This window comes from Mus caroli, unplaced genomic scaffold (assembly GCF_978045245.1).
Source record: "Mus caroli unplaced genomic scaffold, Mus_caroli_1 scaffold_11, whole genome shotgun sequence".
In the NCBI taxonomy this organism is placed as follows: domain Eukaryota; kingdom Metazoa; phylum Chordata; class Mammalia; order Rodentia; family Muridae; genus Mus; species Mus caroli.
The window spans coordinates 108,511,889-108,531,006 of record NW_028227266.1 but is presented as its reverse complement, the minus strand read 5'-3'; the positions used below and the strand labels follow the sequence as shown (position 1 = coordinate 108,531,006).

At 47.0% G+C, this 19,118-nt stretch overlaps 2 protein-coding genes across 5 annotated transcripts; one reads left to right on the top strand and one right to left on the bottom strand.

The window, feature by feature from the left end:
- Nucleotides 1-465: 465 nt before the first annotated feature.
- Camp (cathelicidin antimicrobial peptide) lies at nucleotides 466-2,466 on the top strand. Its single transcript, XM_021173305.2, has 4 exons — nucleotides 466-669; nucleotides 1,209-1,316; nucleotides 1,450-1,521; nucleotides 2,317-2,466. The coding sequence occupies exons 1-4, from the start codon at nucleotides 466-468 to the stop codon at nucleotides 2,464-2,466; spliced, it is 534 nt and encodes a 177-aa protein (XP_021028964.1).
- Nucleotides 2,467-6,088: 3,622 nt separating this feature from the next.
- On the bottom strand, nucleotides 6,089-15,870 carry Nme6 (NME/NM23 nucleoside diphosphate kinase 6). 4 transcript variants are annotated; one of them, XM_021172322.2, is made up of 7 exons: nucleotides 15,820-15,870; nucleotides 15,345-15,444; nucleotides 13,193-13,347; nucleotides 9,206-9,308; nucleotides 7,485-7,524; nucleotides 6,953-7,113; nucleotides 6,089-6,598 (listed from the first exon to the last, which is right to left on the bottom strand). In XM_021172322.2, the coding sequence occupies exons 3-7, from the start codon at nucleotides 13,280-13,282 to the stop codon at nucleotides 6,423-6,425; spliced, it is 570 nt and encodes a 189-aa protein (XP_021027981.1). In that variant the 5' UTR covers nucleotides 13,283-13,347; nucleotides 15,345-15,444; nucleotides 15,820-15,870; the 3' UTR covers nucleotides 6,089-6,422. The 4 variants fall into 4 exon arrangements, with proteins under 4 accessions (XP_021027981.1, XP_021027980.1, XP_021027979.1 ...); XM_021172321.3 differs by having other exon boundaries at nucleotides 15,731-15,844; XM_021172320.3 differs by having other exon boundaries at nucleotides 13,193-13,343; nucleotides 15,345-15,844.
- Nucleotides 15,871-19,118: the final 3,248 nt, after the last annotated feature.

Sequence of the window (19,118 nt, the reverse complement as noted above, 5' to 3'; positions counted from 1 at the left end):
TTGAATGGCAGGGACAACTTCTTCCTTGGGGGGTGGGAGGGACAGGGTCTCTTGTTGGGTTGGCCACTGTCACTTACTCAAATGTCCAGAGAGTCAAACAGTGAACGCTAAATCTAGGCTCACTCCTAAGGAATAGACAGTCACTGGTTCTCTTCCTTTCTTGGGGTTTTTACCCCGTTGAGCAATACTGGATATGACAGTCCCTCTGGGGCCCAGGAGAAGCCCAAGCCATCTCAGGAAGATGGGGAAATTATTTCTTCATTTGGCATGCTAGCTGACTTCACTCACTGCCCAGAGTCTCATGAGGCAACGAGAGTCTGAAGCAAGCGCTAGCCCCCACACACCCTGGCCGGCAGCCAGGGGCAGGGTGGGCCAGGAAGGCTTCTGTTTGAAACTTTGTTGGATCAGGTTCAGGATGAGAATAAATGAGGCTCTCCTGGCCTGGAGGAGGCAGTCTTGGGAACCATGCAGTCCCAGAGGGAAGTCCCCTCCCTGTGGCTGTGGCGGTCACTATCACTGCTCCTGCTACTGGGCCTGGGGTTGCCTCTAGCCATCTCCCAGACCCCCAGTTACAGGGAGGCTGTGCTCCGAGCTGTGGATGACTTCAACCAGCAGTCCTTGGATACCAATCTCTACCGTCTCCTGGACCTGGATCCTGAGCCCCAAGGGGTGAGGCAGAGGAAGAGCCGAGATCTAATCCTTTTAGCTTCGTCTCGTCTCTCCTTTTCCCAGGAGAAACTCCATAAATCTGTGCCTCCTTCCAGGCTGCTGGCTTTCAGCCTTTGGGATACTTGCTGTGGCACAAGATGCCTGGGGCTTCCATTCCAGGGACGGGGGTGGGGGTGTCGGCGGTGGAATCACTAGCTCTGGGATTGGCTCCCTTTGCTCTACATTTTTCCATATCCAATGAAGGACCCTACCTAGCCTTGAGGTTGCCAAGGATGTGCCTGATCCTCTAAGACCCTGTCCTTTTCCAGAAGGGGAGCTGCTCTGCGTTATAGCTGGCTGAGGGCTGTTCCCATTCTCTGTGTGTGGGGGGAGGAAGGAGGGATCTCCTTTTCTTTTCCCTCTGTATTTCAGCACTCGATCCTGTCTCAGCACCCAGCATGTGGTGCTGGAGGGTCACCATGTTGGTACGCGTCAAGAAATTGATCCTTGAAGTTGAGACTCGGTCTGAGACTAGTCTCCCTACTTTCTCTCCTGACCAGGACAAGGATCCAGATACTCCCAAGTCTGTGAGGTTCCGAGTGAAGGAGACTGTGTGTGGCAAGGCAGAGCAGCAGCTACCTGAGCAATGTGCCTTCAAGGAACAGGGGGTAAGGCAGAGGGCTGGGGTCCCTCTTGTGGAACTAGTCAAGGAGTCCCCAGGGACTTCCATCCAGTAGACTAGGGTTTACTAGGGCTTATGGCAAATGAATTCTAGTTTGACCATGGGCTTTCCCTTCTAAGGTGGTGAAGCAGTGTATGGGGGCAGTCACCCTGAACCGGGCCGATGATTCTTTTGACATCAGTTGTAACGAGGTGAGTTAGGATGCAGGGCACGGTGAGGGAATGGAACATGGGTTATCCTGCGGACCAGTTAGTTCCTATTCTTACCTAGAACAGAAAGAAGAGTCCCCCCCCCCCCCCCCCCATCCCCTTGGCTCCTCCCTTGAGCCTGAACTTCAAGACTGCTTCTGTCATCCATTAAAGTAGCGATTCTCAAAAGTTTGGCTCTTACTTGGGAGGCAGAGGTGGGAGGATCCCCATGGGTAGCCTTATCTACATAATGAATTCCAGGCCAGACATGGCTACATAGGAACTCGTTAGGGATGCAGATTCTTAGGCCTCGCTAAGACTGTTAGGACTCCAGGGTGAGGACTTTTTCACCGGGATCAAACACAACCTGCTGGATATTCCGAATTCTGCTGAAGCACAGAGCATTCTCTTAAGAGTATGTTCTCAGCTGGGTGTGGTGGCACACACCTTTAATCCCAGCACTCGGGAGGCAGATTTCTGAGTTCAAGGCCAACCTGGTCTATAAAGTGAGTTCCAGGATAGCCAGGACTATACAGAGAAACCCTGTCTCAAAAAACCAAAAAACCAAAAAAAAAAAAAAAAGGAGAGTCTGTTCTCTCAGATCTTTGGGAGCCCCTTGCTCTTCCCAGACCCTGAGTTCTCATCTTTTATTGAGGTTAAGGATCCAACTGCAGGTCCCAAAGTCTGAATAGGGTCCAGAGGCTCTTGGAGTATCCCAGAAGTGTGGTCTAGGTGGGAAGGAACTTGGGTGGCCCTGGGACCAGCCCCACAAGAAACCCACTTCTTCTTGGTACACAGCCTGGTGCACAGCCCGTTCGGTTCAAGAAAATTTCCCGGCTGGCTGGACTTCTCCGCAAAGGCGGGGAGAAGATTGGTGAAAAGCTTAAGAAAATTGGCCAGAAAATTAAGAATTTTTTTCAGAAACTTGGACCTCAGCCAGAGCAGTAGGCCTGCCTTGGCCTGTTTCTGGATTCCTAAAATAATAAACTTGGTAAAAGAAACTTCTCTCAGTGGCTTTTGTATTCATCTAGTCTTTAACTGTGGAGGCTTTCTGAGCCCATGTACATGCTATAATCTTATGTGCTCTATGTGTGAGAGAAAGAGGAAGAAAGCTGTCCATTCAGGAGGTGTATGTAAGGCACACGGCAAGTCTTCCACTTACATTTATAGCTGGGCAGTGGCAGTGCTCATCTTTAATCCTAGACCTTGGGGGGCAAAGGCAGGTGGATCTCTGAGTCTGAGGCCAGCTTGGTCTACAGAGCAAGTTGTAAGATAGCCAAGGATACACAGAAAAACCCTGTTTTGAAACCCATTCCCGAACCCGCCCCCCCCCCCCCCCGCAAAAAAATTTATTAGCTGGGTAGTGATGGTACACACCTTTAATTCCAGAACTTGGAAGTCAGAAGCAGGTGGATCTCTGGGTTCAAGGCTAGTCTGGCCTATAGAGTGAGTTCCAGGACAGCCAGAGCCAACCAGAGAAACCTGTCTTGAAAAACCAAAGTGGGGGGGGGGGTGGGAGAAAGAAAAAGAAAAATGATTTCTGTGTTTGTACACATGCTGCTCCCTGCAGAGGCTAGAAGAGATATCAGATCCTCTGGATCTAGAGTTCCAGGCAGTTGTGAAGTCCTCAAGTCCCCTTGCCAGATGTAGGTGCTGAGAACGAAACCCAGGGTCTTCTGCAAGAATAGCGGGTGCCTTAACCGCTGATCCATCTCTTCGGTCCCAAAACATCCACTTATTGCTTACATCTGTACGACTGTCAGGTAAAATATTTTTAGGAATGTTGGTGGTGGTGTGCACACTTTCAGTCCCAGCACTGGAGAGGTAGAGGCCAGCCTGGTCTACAGAGATAGTCCCAGGAAAGCCAAGGCTACAGAGAAACATTGTCTCAAAAAACAAAAGGAAACCATATATATATATATATATATATATATATATATCCAAAAAGGTCCCTAGTTTCCAAAGCTGGTGTCATCAGCTCTTTGTACACTCTCCTGAGGGTTTTGTTGTTTTTGTTTTGAAACAGAGCCTCACTATGCAGACACAGCTGGCTTTGAACTTATAATTATCCTGCCTCTTCTTCCCCAGAGCTGAGCTTAAAGGTGCCACCATGATCAATTCCATCAATGTACTTTAAACACTTTAAATTTTATTCTATCCATCCATCCATCCATCCATCCATCCATCCATCCATCCATCCATCCATCCATCCATCTATCTATCTATCTATCTATCTATCTATCTATCTATCTATCTATCTATCTGTGTTTTATCTTCTTGTATGTCGTGCACCATACATGTGCCTGTGGTCAGAAGAGGGTGTCAGATTGACTGTTGTGAGCTGCCATGTGGGTGCTGGAAATCAAATCCAGGTCGTCTGGGAGAGCAGTCAGTGGTCCTAACCTCTGAGTCATCTTGTCAGCCACAACCCTTATTTATTTTCTTTTTTATAGATTGTTTTTCAGTTCTTGTGTGTGTGTGTGTGTGTATGAGCATGGCTGTACATACTTGCATACTACAGCATGTGTATGGATGTCAGAGGACACTATGGGAGTCAGTTTTGTGGGACCAAGGGGACTAGGAAGACCAGCCCTCTGGCTTCTGCACCACCAGACAGCATCCTGCCATCAGGACTGCAGTGAGTGGCCTTAGAGGTCAGTGCATGGCCTGAGCTACTGCTCCAGTAAGCCAACTGAAGAAACTGCAGCTTTGGCTCCAGAGGTCTCTAAGGGCATTAAGGGTATGAGGTTATGGTCCTCAGGTTCCCTTGGCCATTGTAAGACCGGAGTGGGCTCACAGATTACTTTAGGTCTGTGGCTCTAACCACAGCCTCCACACTTCCCTGGGCCTGAAGCTTGGTTTCCTGTTTCCAGAAGGCTCATAGAATCCACAGGTGGCCAAGGTTGTGACTCCATCTGCTGCCTTGGGGCAAGTGTTCAGCCCCGCCTGTGGTCCTGTTGGCCTACAGCCAAGAAGGGACCATTTCTGCAACTCTTCCCATAGTCAGCACCAGGCACCACCAGTTCTCAGAGCTGAACTTCATGCAGGTATCCCTCTAGGACGTCACAGAAAACAATATCCCAGTAAGCTCAGAAAAAGAGGAAGTCGTCACAACCACAGCCCAACACAAAAATTCACCTTAGAGACATGACACAAACCATCACTTATGACCTGGTACCAACCAAAACACTCCCTGTAAGGGAGTTGAGACTCACAGACAGCTTGGCTCTTGACTAAGGGTTTTATCCTCAGAGTGTCAGAAAGCTCTTTCAAGATCTGTCTTCATCGGACACAACTCTGAATCCAGTGGTTTTGATCTGTTCCCTGTATCTGGTTGTGCCTATCTGGAACTGCTTTCACCTCATTTGAACTGGCCTGATTCCATTTGAGTTCCATCCTGCTTTCTTCATCTCTTTCAGTGTAAATTTATCACTTGAATTTGCTTCTAATTGGAAAATCTGATGTGGTCTCAACTTTTATCTTGTTTCATCTGTTGTTTTATTTATTTACTGGGGGTATGCATAACTAATTATGTCTGCAATGACTACTTCCAAATAGACTCAGATTCTGAAAATATTTGGAATTAGGAATTTAGCTTATAAACAGGTAGGGAGTACAATTCAGGCCACCAGTGTTGTGCAGACACATCTTTGGGATACTGACCTGTAAGGGCATGTATCGACTAGGAACTTGGGCTTGGAGCTGTACATGAGTGTTGAAATGGGATGATCTAGATCAGTGGGTTTGATGTTAGATCTAGAGCTTAGCTTTTAGCAGTGTGCTCAGATCTCACACCTGGATGTATTGCTTGGTAGATGGCTTTGGTTGTGGATTTGCACCTAAGATATGGACATCAGGTCTTAGACCCTCTATTCTGTGTGTTCAAAGGCTGGCTTTGAACACACAGAACCCCAGATCCTTCTGAGTGCTGGCATTAAAGGCATGTGCCACCACATCCTACAATCTTTACCTTCTAACTCAGACAGGAGCAACAGCTTCCTGAACTGTAATACGGGCCTGCCCTCTGAGAGGGCACCTGAAACAATGTGTCGAGCAGCTCAGGATGACTGGTCATAACTGATTCATTCACCCAATGAATACAGCCGTGTAAGTGAGCCTGGGTGAAAGTAACAGAATCACAGTCAGCTGACAGATCCCCAGGAATAATCTCTGGCGTTTCAGACCGTCGACATTCGCTGTAATGTCACAAAGCCTTAACGGTCATGTTGATGTAATGGAGGTTTAACCACCTGTAGTAGCTTTGTGGAAATCAGAAATCCTGCCTTATTACCCAGTCTCATGAAAACTCACCTTCCCAGCAGAAGCAGAGGCAGAGGCACCTTGGTTCAAAGAGGTGTCTTTTCCTAGGACAAAGCCCTGTGCTTAGACACACAGCATGGTCTGGGTCTACACTGATGAATGAATGCACTTATGTGCTACACAATCAACCCGCCGAGAGAGACTCACATGAGTCACTCTTCAGTTAGCACCGACAGAAACCTGGCTTCAGGGCAGATGGAGGGACTCCCACGAGGGACAGAGAGAAAGCTTGCACAGCCAGCCTGGAGCATTCAGAAGCACAGAGTTTATTATGGAAGCCTGGTCGGATGCTAGTTACCCAGGCACTGCATTTTCCTGACTAGTCAACAGGCGGGCTCTTTCTTGAGGAAGGAAGATAGTAGTCCTTTGTAAAAAGAGGCGTCACCATCCTTCCTGAACACCCATGAATACTCCCCGGAAGAGGTAGATAGAACTGGACTGCAGCAGCTGAGCTGTGGTCGGCTAGACCTGCCAGCTCGTGGAGGGGTCCAACAGGGACAGTGCCTTCAGACCATCTTCCCTGATCTTAGGAGGAAGGGCTGAACACTGCGACCAGTCCTTGGGACTTTACTCGGCTGGGTTTACTAGGCTTTGTTAGGTTGTTTGTGGCCTCCTGTTTCAGCTGCACAGTGGATGCCTTCCTCTGGACTGTAGTGCACAGGACCACATCGCAGCTGGGGTTCCTCCTCCTCATACCAGCGCTGTTCACTGAAGTCAGGGAAGAAGGCTGCAATTTCTCTGCTGGCAGAAACCACGGAGTCTACGAGAAGAGGAGAGGTCGAGAAGAACTACTTAGGAGGTTGACTGTAAGATTGGGACCATGGCTCAGAGAATAAGACAGACAAGAGAAGGGACTATCATAGGGAATGTAGGGTGGAGGCAAGCATGACGCAGTCGTAGTCAGGCTCAGAAACCTGAACCACTCAGTCCTGGGGTATATAAAGGAAGCTCACAGGCCACATGGCTGACACCATGACATCTACAAAGGAACAGAAATATATGGAACAATGCTCAATGGAGGGAGCCCTGGCTGTCAATCTCTCCATGTGGATAACTCACTGGCCCCAAGACGTCCTTCCTCACCTGTGGCTGTGGATGAGAGGTTTAGACTCACCTGAGCCATGGGTAGTATTTCGGGTGTCAGTGAGGCCCAAACTTCCACGGATTGAATCTGGGGCTATATAGCGTGCTCGAAATACTCTGGTGGGTCCCATCAGTGTCCTCCAAAGTTGGATGGCATCTTTGTGGGCAAGGATATAGGCTCGGATTGGCCCACTGAGAATAAAGGAAGGGATGTGACTACCTAGTCTAGGACATGTTTGTGAGCAGGGCAAGAATAAAAGCGAACTGTACATTCTGAGAGTTACTTTCCCTTTCTAGTGAGTACTGGTGCTGGCATAAGAAGAAAGTGATGGGCAGAGGTGACTGCTGAAGTGATCAGCAGGATTGCTAGGCAGCACCCAGCAGAGCCCCACCCCAGCCGCTGGTCCAGTAACCACAGAAGAGGTGCCCACTGGGTTAGTGTAGCGCAGTCATGTTTCTTTAGGCTTGACAGTGGTAAGTGGAATCGACAGTTCTAGTCACGGGGAGGAGGAGGAGGAGGTATCTCATAGCATTTAAATATATTGAGCCAAAATTAGAAGTACCTTGTCATGAACTCCACCAGCCGCTGATAGAAAAAACGCCCTGCAAAGAGAGAGTACCTGCATGGAGACCCTGGTGCCCAAGAGAAGGTTCTCACTTTTCACTCCCTGTAATGCCACACCATTTAGTTTACAGAGAAATAACAAGAAGCTTGGAGCCTGGCATTTCTGAGTGTGGAACTAGACTGCCACTCACAGTCTGTATGGTTTTGATTGAGTTATTACCTTCTCTAAAAGTCTTTCCAATTCTGTGTCCTGAGGATATAACATCAACTAGCTAGGATTTGGGAAAAATTTTTACCTTTCTCTGTGTGTGTGTGTGTGTGTGTGTGTGTGTGTGTGTGTGTGTGTGTGAGAGAGAGAGAGAGAGAGAGAGAGAGAGAGGTGGGGGAGGGGGATGGTCTCTCTACATAACCCTAGCTGGCATGGAACTCAAATGTACACCAGGCTGGCCTTGAACTCACAGAGATCCACCTGTTGTATATTTTTTTCTGAAACAACAACAACAACAACAACAAAGCACAACTGTTTTTCTTGAGACCACCTGTGTTGTGCATACCTTTAACCTTGGCATTTAAGAGGCAGAACTCTGTGAGTTTGAGGTTAGCCTGGTCTACAGAGTGAGTTCCAAGGCTACACAGTGAGACCCTGCTTTAAAAAAACAAAAAACAAACAAAAAAACAGCCGGGCGGCGGTGGTGCACGCCTTTTAATACCAGCACTTGGTGGGGCAGAGGCAGGCAGATTTCTGAATTTGAGGCTAGCCTGGTCTACAGAGTGAGTTCCAGGACAGTCAGGGCTATACAGAGAAATCCTGTCTTGGAAAAAAAAAAAAACAACAAAAAAACAAGCAAACAAACAAAAAAACCCAAATGTTTGGGTAATGATGGCATAGGCCTTTAATCCCAATACTTGGTAGGCAGAGGCAGGTGGATCTCTGTGAGTTCGAAGCCAGCCTGGTCTACAGAGTGAGTTCCAGGGCAGCCAAGGCTATACAGAGAAACTCTGTCTCAAAAAACAAAAAGAAAACAAAACAAAAAAATTGATGAAGGAAAAGGTTTATTGAATAAACTGCCTGCAAAGAGCAGTACCTAGAATACCACCTGCCACCTCCTTTTCTAAGTTTGAGAAAACTAAGTGAAATGCTAAGCATAAGGGAAACACTTGACACGATAAATGTCCACTCAGTGTAAATTACTGATTTAAAACACATTTCTGATTGGGACTCTACAAGAAATCTCTTATAGGAATAGAAAGTTCCAATTATAAGGAGAAGTCTGTGTGAAACAAACAAAAAGAGTCCGGGAGATGGCTTGGGCAGTAAAAGGCCTGTATTACAGGCATGAGGACTAGAGCTGGAATCCCAGAACACATACACAGGCCAGGCATGGGCCACATATTGGCAAACCAGAGCTTGAGGCAGATGGATGCTTGGGGCTCAGGGACCATCCAGCCTCATCTATTTGTCAAATTCTAGGCCAGAGATGAGACCCTGGTGGTGGTGGTGGTGGTGGAAGTAGACGGTGTCTGTGACTGACACCTAAGGTAGTCCTCTTGCCTGTACATGTACACATGTACACCTCACATGCACACACACATATGCATGTGCACCACACACATGTATACCTCACATGCACTCACATATACATGCGTGTGCACCACACACAGACCATGCACACATGTGTGCACTCATGTCTACACAGTAACATAGACCACCAGCCTCACCTTCATGCTCTCGGTAAAACCTCCGGCAGTCCTCCAGCTTCCACTGCAGTTCCCTCGTTCGTACAATGAGGAACTTGTTGCTCAGAATCTGCTGATGAACAGCCTGGAGAACCAACCGCCCCAGAGATGAGAATCAATCAAGCTATGCAAAGGATTGCTGAAGCATCGGTGCTGCTGAGGAGTGTTACGGTCCAGATGTTGAGTCCCCCATCACCTACGCTCATGTGTTAAGGGCAGCTGACCACACTTTCGCAGGGCTGTGTTAACTTGAGAAGGTGTCCTTCCTCAAGGAGGTATCATCAGGAGTGTGCTCTTGAAGAGGACCCTGGGACCGAGCCTGTACACACTTCACACCCCAGCCCATGCCTTGAGTACTTCTCAACGGTGCTCATCCTCAACACAGGCTCAGAGACACAGGACCAAGCAGCTCTGGACTAAAACCCGAGAACCTTTAGGTAATGAATCTTCCTTAAGTTTAGGTGTGGCCCAGTGGCAGAAAGCTGACTAACACAGTGGGTCAGAAGAAAAAGAGGGGCAAAGGTCAAGATCTCAGTTATACTGCCAGAACATGAACCTGGGGTATGTGGAGACAGGAAATGATGTCCCTAGGCCCCACCACCCAGAACAGCTTGTGGTTCTTTTGAATGGCCCTTCCCCGTTCTCCTCGTTCTTTCTACACTGTCACATTTGATTAAAAACTACATAGCTTATTCATGTGCCATGCTCTGATCAAAAAGTTCTGAGTGGTTTCTACTGTGGAACAAAGCATGCACACCTCAGCTCAGTGCTCACGGCTATACTTTCCTTACTGTCTACCTCTTCTCTCTGGTCCTCCCACCCCAGGGAGCTGGCCCTGCATCACTGTCTCCCTCTGCTCTCCTGGCATGGTCAGTTTGCTCACCCTCTGAGGCCTGAGTCCTACCATTCTGGAGGGATGAATACTGTACTTCCTGCTGTTTCCTGGACTACGCACTCCAGAGAGCCTACTGAGTTCTTAACCTTTCGATAACTAACAGCCTAGTTCTCAGGAGAACCATTTCCTAATACTAGAATTCATTGATCTCTTGCCATTCTGTTTCACGTTGTCTAGTCTCTCCTTCTTGTCAATCCCATTCATTCTACCATTTCAGATGGCTGTAATGATTTCCAGAAACTGATCATCAGCTCAGGTCTTCCACCCTTGTCCTCAGGTCTGTGAGTGTAACAATGTATCTTAGTCAGGGTTTCTATTCCTGCACAAACACCATGACCAAGAGCAAGTTGGGGAGGAAAGGGTTTATTCAGCTTACACTTCCCACACTGCTGTTGATCACTAAAGGAAGTCAGGACTGGAACTCAAGCAGGTCAGGAAGCAGAGGCCATGGAGGGATGTTACTTACTGGCTTGCTTCCCCTGCTTGCTCAGCTCGCTCTCTTATAGAACCCAAGACTACCAGCCCAGGGATCACACCGTCCTCCATGGGCCTTCCCCCAACTTGATCACCAACCTAGAAAATGCCTTACAGTTGGATCTCATGGAGGCACTTCCCCAACTGAAGCTCCTTTCTCTGATAACTCCAGCTATGTCAGGTTGACACAGAACTAGCCAGTACACAATGTTTTTCTGTAAGGGGATTGGAAGATACAATTTAGGTTACTAATAAGTTGATTCTGCTTTAGCTAAAAGGGCAGTTTACCTGCTTGGATTAAATAGTCACACAAAGGGCCAGCAAGATGATGGTTCAGTGGGTAAAGGTGCTTACTGTCAACCCCGAGGACCCAAGTTCAACCCCCAAGATCCACATTGTGGAAGCGAAGAACCAATTTTCCTTAAGCTGTCCTCTGGCCTGCACACACACATCATCACACACACATGCACATGGCTGTCATTCTCTCTCTTATACACACACAAAACAAACAAATACATGTAATAAAAAGCCACACAGCCCTTTAAAAGCAGTTTTCTCTGGCCAGGGTTGAAAGTTAGGGAGGTTTGAAAAAATGTGAAGGGTTAGCTGCACCACTGCTGTGTCTCGGACATGTGTGAGGACTGTGAGTTATCTCTGGAGACAGTTGTTCCTGCCCGACGGCTGACAAGCACAGAGCTCGTGTGAACCACACTCTGCCAGGAGCTCAGCAATCCTGCAGTTGGAAACTCCCTAGACATTTTATTTTTATATTTTCTGAGACATGGTCTCTCTGTGTAGTCCTGGCTGGCCTAGAACTCATTCTGTAGACCAGGCTGGCCATGAACTCAGAGATCTGCCTGTCTCTGCCTCCTGAGTGCTGGGACTAAAGTCGTGCCCCACCATCACTTAGGTAATACCTATCATTTCTTTGGGCTCAGGAGACCCTAAGCATGAGATACCCCAGGAAAACGTACTGGACCTCTAAACTATGAAATTGTGAGACAATAAACAATATGATTAAAAAACCTGTTTTTATTATTTTATGAGGTGTTTTGCCCTTAAGTATTTCCATGTAGCACATACATGCCCAGTATCTGAGGAAGCCAGAGAGGGTGTTGGATTCCCTGGAACTGGAGTTACTAATGGTTCTGAGCCAACATATAGGTTCTGGGAACCAAACCCAGGTCCTCTGGAAGACCTGGTGCTCTTAGTGCTGAATCTCTCTAGCCTGAAATGAGTGGTGTTTTAAGCTATCAAGTCTGGAACATAGCAGCTTGTTAACTAATATGTATATGCAAACATATACATATATAGTATGTAAAACTAAACAAACAGGTTTGTTTTTTTTTTTTTTTTTCTTCGAGACAGGGTTTCTCTGTGTCGCCCCGGCTGTCCTGGAACTCACTTTGTAGACCAGGCTGGCCTCGAACTCAGAAATCCACCTGCCTTTACCTCCCAAGTGTTGGGATTAAAGGTGTGCGCCACCACCGCCCAGCTAAATAATAAGTTAAAAAAAATATATGTTAAACTAATATAACACACATACACAAAGAGAGAGACTAATACTAGGTTTTTTTTTTTTCTCTTTTTTTACAATTGGGGCTGGGCACCATGGAATACATCTTTAATCCTAGTACTTGTGAGCTCTAGGTCAAACTGGTCTACAGAGCAAGTTCCAGGCCAGCTGTAGCTACACAATAACCTTGTTTCAAAACAAAGAAAAAAAGAATATAAAATAAATAGAAAATAATGCAAAACCTTCTATTTCTTGTATTTTAGATATGCTCTAACTTTCTACAGTCTTCTAGGGTCAGACTCCGCGGCTCTTAGCTTTTTCTTTCTTCTTTTCTTTTCTTTTTCTGAGACAGGGTTTCTCTGTGTAGCTGTGGATATCCTAGAGCTTGCTCTGTAGACTGGGCCTGCCTCTGCCTCCCGGTTGCTGGGAGGACCAAAGGCGTGCGTCACCATGCTCAGCTAGCTTTGCTTTTTTCTTTTCTTTCTCCCTTCCTTTCTTTCTTTTTTTAAAAAAAATTTATGTAAATGAGTATACACTGTAGCTGGATAGATAGTTGTGCGCCTTCATCTGGTTGTTGAGAATTGAATTTAGGACCTCTGCTTGCTCTGGTCAACCCCGCTTGCTCAGTCCCTGCTCGCTCCAGCCCAAAGACTTATTTATTATAAATAATACACTGTAGCTGTCTTCAAGTGCACCAGAAGAGGGCGTCACATCTCATTATGGGTAGTTGTGAGCAACCATGTGGTTGCTGAGATTTAAACTCAGGACCTTCAGAAGAGCAGTCAGTGCTCTTACCCACTGAGCCATCTCATCAGCTAGGGCTTTTCCTCTTAACTGCTATTATTATTAACTGCATTTATGTGTGTGTGTGTGTGTAGAGGTCAGATGACAACTTATAAGAGTTGTTCTCCCCTTCCACTATCTGGGATGTAGGGGTCAGACTCAGGCCTTAACAGGCTGAGCAATCAAGCTGGTCCATCTAGGTTTTCAACCTCAGCATCTACCACATGAGTGAAGTGTTTGTTGCCACAAGTGGTCCTGTGTCACCTGAGCAGTGCAGTGGAAACTTCAGGTTCGTTCTTACCTCCAGGATCAGTGGGTGGGCAACTGCATCAGGCTTGATCAGGGCTAGCGTGAGCTGGAGAGCCTGGGGACTTCGCAAGATGGAGGTCATCTCTGCTCTGGCATCAGAGAGCTGGATTAAGGACTACGCCTCGTTGAGCTCTCAGCACCTTCTACCTGGGAAAGAGGTAGCCTTACAAGCCCAGTAGCCTTACAAGCCCAGTAGGGCTTTCACCCGACACTCACAGAGCTATACTCTGTGTTATACTGTAAGGCTGTATGACACTCATTCACTTTCCTATTTGCAATCATGAGATGGTGGAGGGGACACTCAGGTTACCCTGTGAGACACACGTTCGGGTTACACAAGTATAAAGGCACTAGGGAGCTTTCTACTGAAGAGGTATTAAGTTGAGCACTGGCACTGACCTGGTCAATACTTTCCTTATCTTCTAAACTCTCCTGTGTTTTAAGCAAGGTTTATGATGTCTACACTTTTGAACAGTCTAGCCAGAAGACTGCAATGACTGGCTCTACTCTTTTTCCCCTTGGTTTTTCTTTTCTTTTTTTTTTTAAAAAAGATTTTATTTATTGTTATATGTAGGTATACTTTGGCTGTCTTCAGACACATCAGAAGAGGGCATCGGATCTCATTACGGATGGTTTGGAGCCACCATATGGTTGCTGGGATTTGAACTCAGGATCTTTCGAAGAACAGTCAGTACTCTTATCCACTGAGCCATCTCACCAGCACCTCCCTTGGTTTTTCAAGACAGGGTTTCTCTGTGTAGCCCTGGCTGTCCTGGAACTCACTCTGTAGACCAGGCTGATCTCGAACTCTGAAATCTGCCGGCTTCTGTCTCCTTTGAGCACTAGGATTAAAGGCTGTGCCACCACCGGTGGACTTGATTGCCTCTACTTGTGAGGCCCTATTTTCTAGCCATCTTCTATCCACTGTAGAATTGGAAGGATAATTATAAGGCTTCATGGCCACACACCACTTCTTATCTACCATTATATGTCATTCATATGTATTTATCATTTCTATCTGTCTACAAATACAGAGAAGGTGTCCAGGGCCACACACTGGGCACAATCAGATAACATTCTCATTATTTTTAGCCTGAATATAGCTTAGCAGCCATGGTAGTGGGACCAGGGTAAGAGCAAAACAAAGAAACCACGCTCATGTTTCTTCTGCTCAAATGTTCTTTACAGCTTACGACTGGATGTTCCATTCGAACTGTGTAGCCAAGCCTCACCTAACCAGTATGGGAACAGCACACCCATTTGACCTAATAATATTCCAGATGGTCACATGGCACAGTGGCCAATTGCGCGTGGGGATGTCCTTGAGACTCGAGACTCCCAGTTCCTCACTGTCCACACTATTACCAAGTTCTGAAAATCTCACCTCTACAAATTTGTAAGGACAACATACAAGTTGGGCAGTGGTGGAGCACGCCTTTAATCCCAGTACTTGGGAGGCAGAGGCAGGTGGATTTCTGAGTTCGAGGCCAGCCTGGTCTACAGAGCGAGTTCCAGGACAGCCAGGGCTACACAGAGAAACCCTGTCTCGAAAAACCAAAACCAGAAAAAAAAAAAAGTCCATACAAATCTTTTCCTTATAACTGCCATTACCCCTTTGTCTTGGACTTCTGTGACACCCTCTGTGATGGTGTCTCGACTTTACTCTTGCCACTCTGTAAATCTGTGCTAAAGTACATTACAGCTACTGGAATGAAAGCTAATCATATAGCTTCCTCCTTAACCCTCCAAAGGATATTCTGATTTTTTAAGACAAAGGTCCTCACACAGTCTCTGGGACGTTAACCTGCTCTTTTTGGCACTTCTGTCCCTGGGCACTTCTCTGGATTCATGTGGTGCACCTTACTTCTTCTGCTCCAGTGTCATAGGTGTTTTCAGTCCCATGCCTTTCTGGCCTGACTATCTTCGTGTAAGGACGTGTTCCCATCCTCTCTCCCCAACCCCCATGTTCCACTTCCTGCTTATCTCCCACTTGCCCATTTGCGCTCGGCTCACGTCTGCAGTCATACTTTCTCAATGCTTCCTTCGGTTACATAGTCCACATTAAAGGACAGCTTCATGAAAGCACAAGTCCGCTTAGCTCACCATCTTCACCTCAGTCCCTCCGCAGGGTGCCTAGTACGTACCTGGATTTCCACAGAACTTAGCTGGATGAATCAGTGCATGAACCTGATCCAGCCATTCCAAGGCCAGGCTGCTAAGGGGTCTCCTGGGAGGACCAGCAATCTGTAGAGAGGGTGTGGTTCCGGTTAGGTTAGGGCTGTCTTAGTTATTGGTTTACAAGAAAGTGCTGCCAAGCAAAGAAACTGGCTTGACTTTGTCAACCGATCAGACATTTACACGTTTTACAAGTTGCCCGGCCAACTGAAGAAGGCACTTCTTTAGCGCCCACGCTGGTCTCGTGGTTGCTGGCCCCTCAACTCCACTTCTGCCTCACTTCTGCAGCCACACCTCCTACTCGTCTCCCTCCCTCCCCCAACCCTCCTATTGCCCTCGTATTCTAGGACACAACCGAACAATCTGGGCTTCTCTACTACAGGCCGAAGCCCACAGCAGACTCAGTTATTCCGTCTCCAATGCGAGCCCGGGTTCTGGGTTCACCTGGGACTCCCGCCAATCCTCCTGGCCACCAGGCACTGAGCTAGATAGCCCACGGGTCCTTTGGGGTCCTTCAGGCACGCGGCAGGGCAGCCCTCTGGGTCCTGCAGTCTGGAGCTGCACTCCTGGTGGGCTAGGGAGAGCTGCTGCGGCGCCTGCAGCTTGTTTACACAGCGTATCTTCCTCAGGAAAGTCCATTTCTTTATTTTTTTTTTTAAAAAAAGGCTTTAATTTTTTAAACTGTTACGTGTAAGCGAATTCTGCCTGCGCATGTATGTTTTACGTGCGTTCCTTGTGCCTATGGAACCAGGAGAGGGCGCTGGATCCTCTTGAACCAGAGTTAAAGATGGCTGTGAGCTTAGACCTGGGTATTGGGAATATAACCCAGGTTCCCAGGAAGAGCAGTCTGTGCCGTACCCATAACCACTGAGCTATCTCTCTAGTGTGAAAATCCATTTATTATGATGTTTTGCTTGTAGGTATGTCTGGGTACAGCACCAGTGTGACTGGTGCCAGTAGAGGCCAGAAAAGGCTGTCAGCTGGAACTGAAGTCACAGATGTTTTTTGAGCCATCCGGTGGGTTCTGGTATCGAACCCACTTCCTCTGCAAGATCAGTGAGTGCTCTTAAACAGTGAACCATCTCTCCAGTCTGAAAGTTCATTTTTTTGTCTGTCTGCCTGTCCTGCTGGTGAAGGCATGAGTTCAGTTCTACTTTCACGGGATGAGAATAACCTCTAGTCAGGCATCTTGTTTTAATTTTACTTCCCAGGCGGGCCATGCCCAAGTTTACTTTCTATAGTTCCTCCTCATTAACATACCTCTGGAGTACAAGAGACCTCCCGTAGCTCAGTTTTCCTTCTGCCTATGTGGCTTCTGCATGCACATGCAACACACACAGTGGAAGACTGGTTGCATAGTTTTCATGGGATTCAATCATTCTCAACAACAAGCCGGCATAATCAAAGGGCAGAAGTAAAGGAGGATGCAGAGGGTTATTTGAAACTGTTGTTAAGAACTAACGAAGAACCAGGCACTCCAGAGGCAGAGGCAGGTGGCTCTCTGTGAGTTTGAGGCCAGCTTGGTCTACAGTGTGAGTTCCAGGTCAGCCAGAGCTACATAATAAGACCCTGTCAAAACAAACACCCCCACCTACCCCCAACAACAACAACAACAAAAATCCAAAAAGGAATGGCCAGTAGGTGGAGGTCAAATAGTTAGGTCTATCGATAATCTAAGGAGCTACTAGAAACTGTAGCTTAATGTGGCAACCAAATATGCCTGCCTTCTAATTCTGTTACTTCAATACTGCATTAGTCAGGGTTCTCTAGAGTTACAGAATTTACGGATAGTCTCTGTATAGTAAAGGAATTTGTTATGATGACGTACAGTCTGTAGTCCAACTCCCCAACAATGGTCAGCCTTGAATGGGAAGTCCAAGGATCTAGTAGTTGCTCAGTTCCACAAGGCTAATAGATTCCAATAGATGTGATGGCAAGTAAATGCAAACAGGCAAAAGAGAGTGAATCTTCCTTCTTCTAATGTCCTTATGTAGGTCTCCAGCAGAAGGTATGGTCAAGATTAGTGGTGCGTACCATCACGCCTGGATCTGCGATCCCCCCCCCCCCCCCCCCCGGAGACAGGGTTTCTAAGTGTAGCCTTTGCTGTCCTGGAACTCACTTTGTAGACCAGGCCAGCCTTGAACTCAGAAATCCGCCTGCCTCTGCCTCCCAAGTGCTGGGATCAAAGGCGTGCGCCACCACGCCTGGCTGGATCTGGGATTTGTTTTGTCCCAGGCTGATCTTGAACTCAGAGATCTCCCTGCCTTAGTCTCCTGGGATTCATAGCCACTATGCCTCAACATCTCCGTGCCAAGATCCTGGTGAGAAACTTGTATCTCTCAGCCTCAAGATTTGGATCACAGGTGAGCCTTCCAATTGTGGATTGTAGTTCATTCCAGATATAGTCAAGTTGACAACCAGGAATAGCCATTACAAATACTAAGATGTGTGAATTTCACTTGAAATAACAGCAACAGTAAGCATAAACATCATTACCAGAGCACTTGAGACTATTGGGGCATCACCTTATATCCACACACTTAGAAAACAACTCAATGTCCAGATTCTAGTGGCTCATAGGCAAAATTTTGTCCTGGTTTTCAGTTCTTCATGTTGTCAAGACCCCAACAGATTCGATGATAATTATGAAAAACTTAAAGGCCTGGGAAGGTTTCAGTTGAATTTCCCTGGGACTCGGAGTCCCATGGTAGCTAGTCTCCATCTTGAGAATCTAGGTTGTGAGTTGGCAAGACAGTTCAGTAGATAAAAACATGTGCCACCAATCTTGATAACCTGAGTATAGTCCTCAGGATCCACATGATATAAGGAGAGCATTATCCCTCACCCCCAGGCTGTCCTCTGACCTCCACATGAATGCTGTGGTGCTCATGTGCGCACACATACTAATTGATGTAATTAAAAAATAAAAGTGGGGGCTGGAGAGATGGCTCAGTGTTTTAGAGAATTTCCTGCTCTTGCAGAGGACCTGGGCTTCGTTTCGTTCCCATTGCCCACATGGCAGCTCACAACTGCCCCTGTAAGTTTATATAAAATCAACTTATTGCTTATATGTAAATGTATAGGGCTAAACACTTGGGATTAAATAAGCTATCAGAGAACTCCCCAGAGAAAACTGATTTCTCTCAGCAGGCATTGATTATCTGTAGCTGTTCATCTTGGCAGGTGGGTGGGCTGGTGGGAGCTTAAAAAATTTCTTCCATCTATATCAGCATGTCAATTGATGTCATTATGCAGGTCTTGCTTAGGAAATCTTATTTTATGGGGCACAATTTCTCTGATATGGCTAGCTAGAGACATTATCTTGCAGCACACATCCTGGTCCTCTGGCTCTTAATCATATTTGCACTCCCTGGACCTGATTTACAGTCCCAGACATGTGTTTCCTCCTAGGAAGCAGGCCTCAAATCCAATCAGAACACAGATGGTAACTCCCATCTGCTTGTGCCACTGTTGCACCCCTGGGGCATCTCTTGCCATGCCAGTCATTACTACAGTGCACAGGGTTCACGGCTGAGGAAGAGTGTTGGTGGCCCTTCCCCCTAGCAACCTTCTGGTACTATGAAGGCCGCCTTGCACAAGGGGTCTTTTGTTTTTTTTTAATATAATGGGAATGTACTTCTCAAGCATTTTTGTTGTTGTTGGATTGTTGGTTCTGTGCCATTTGGGGAGCCCTCTACATGCTAGGCAATTGCTCTACCAGAGAACAGCATTGTCCAGGCTGT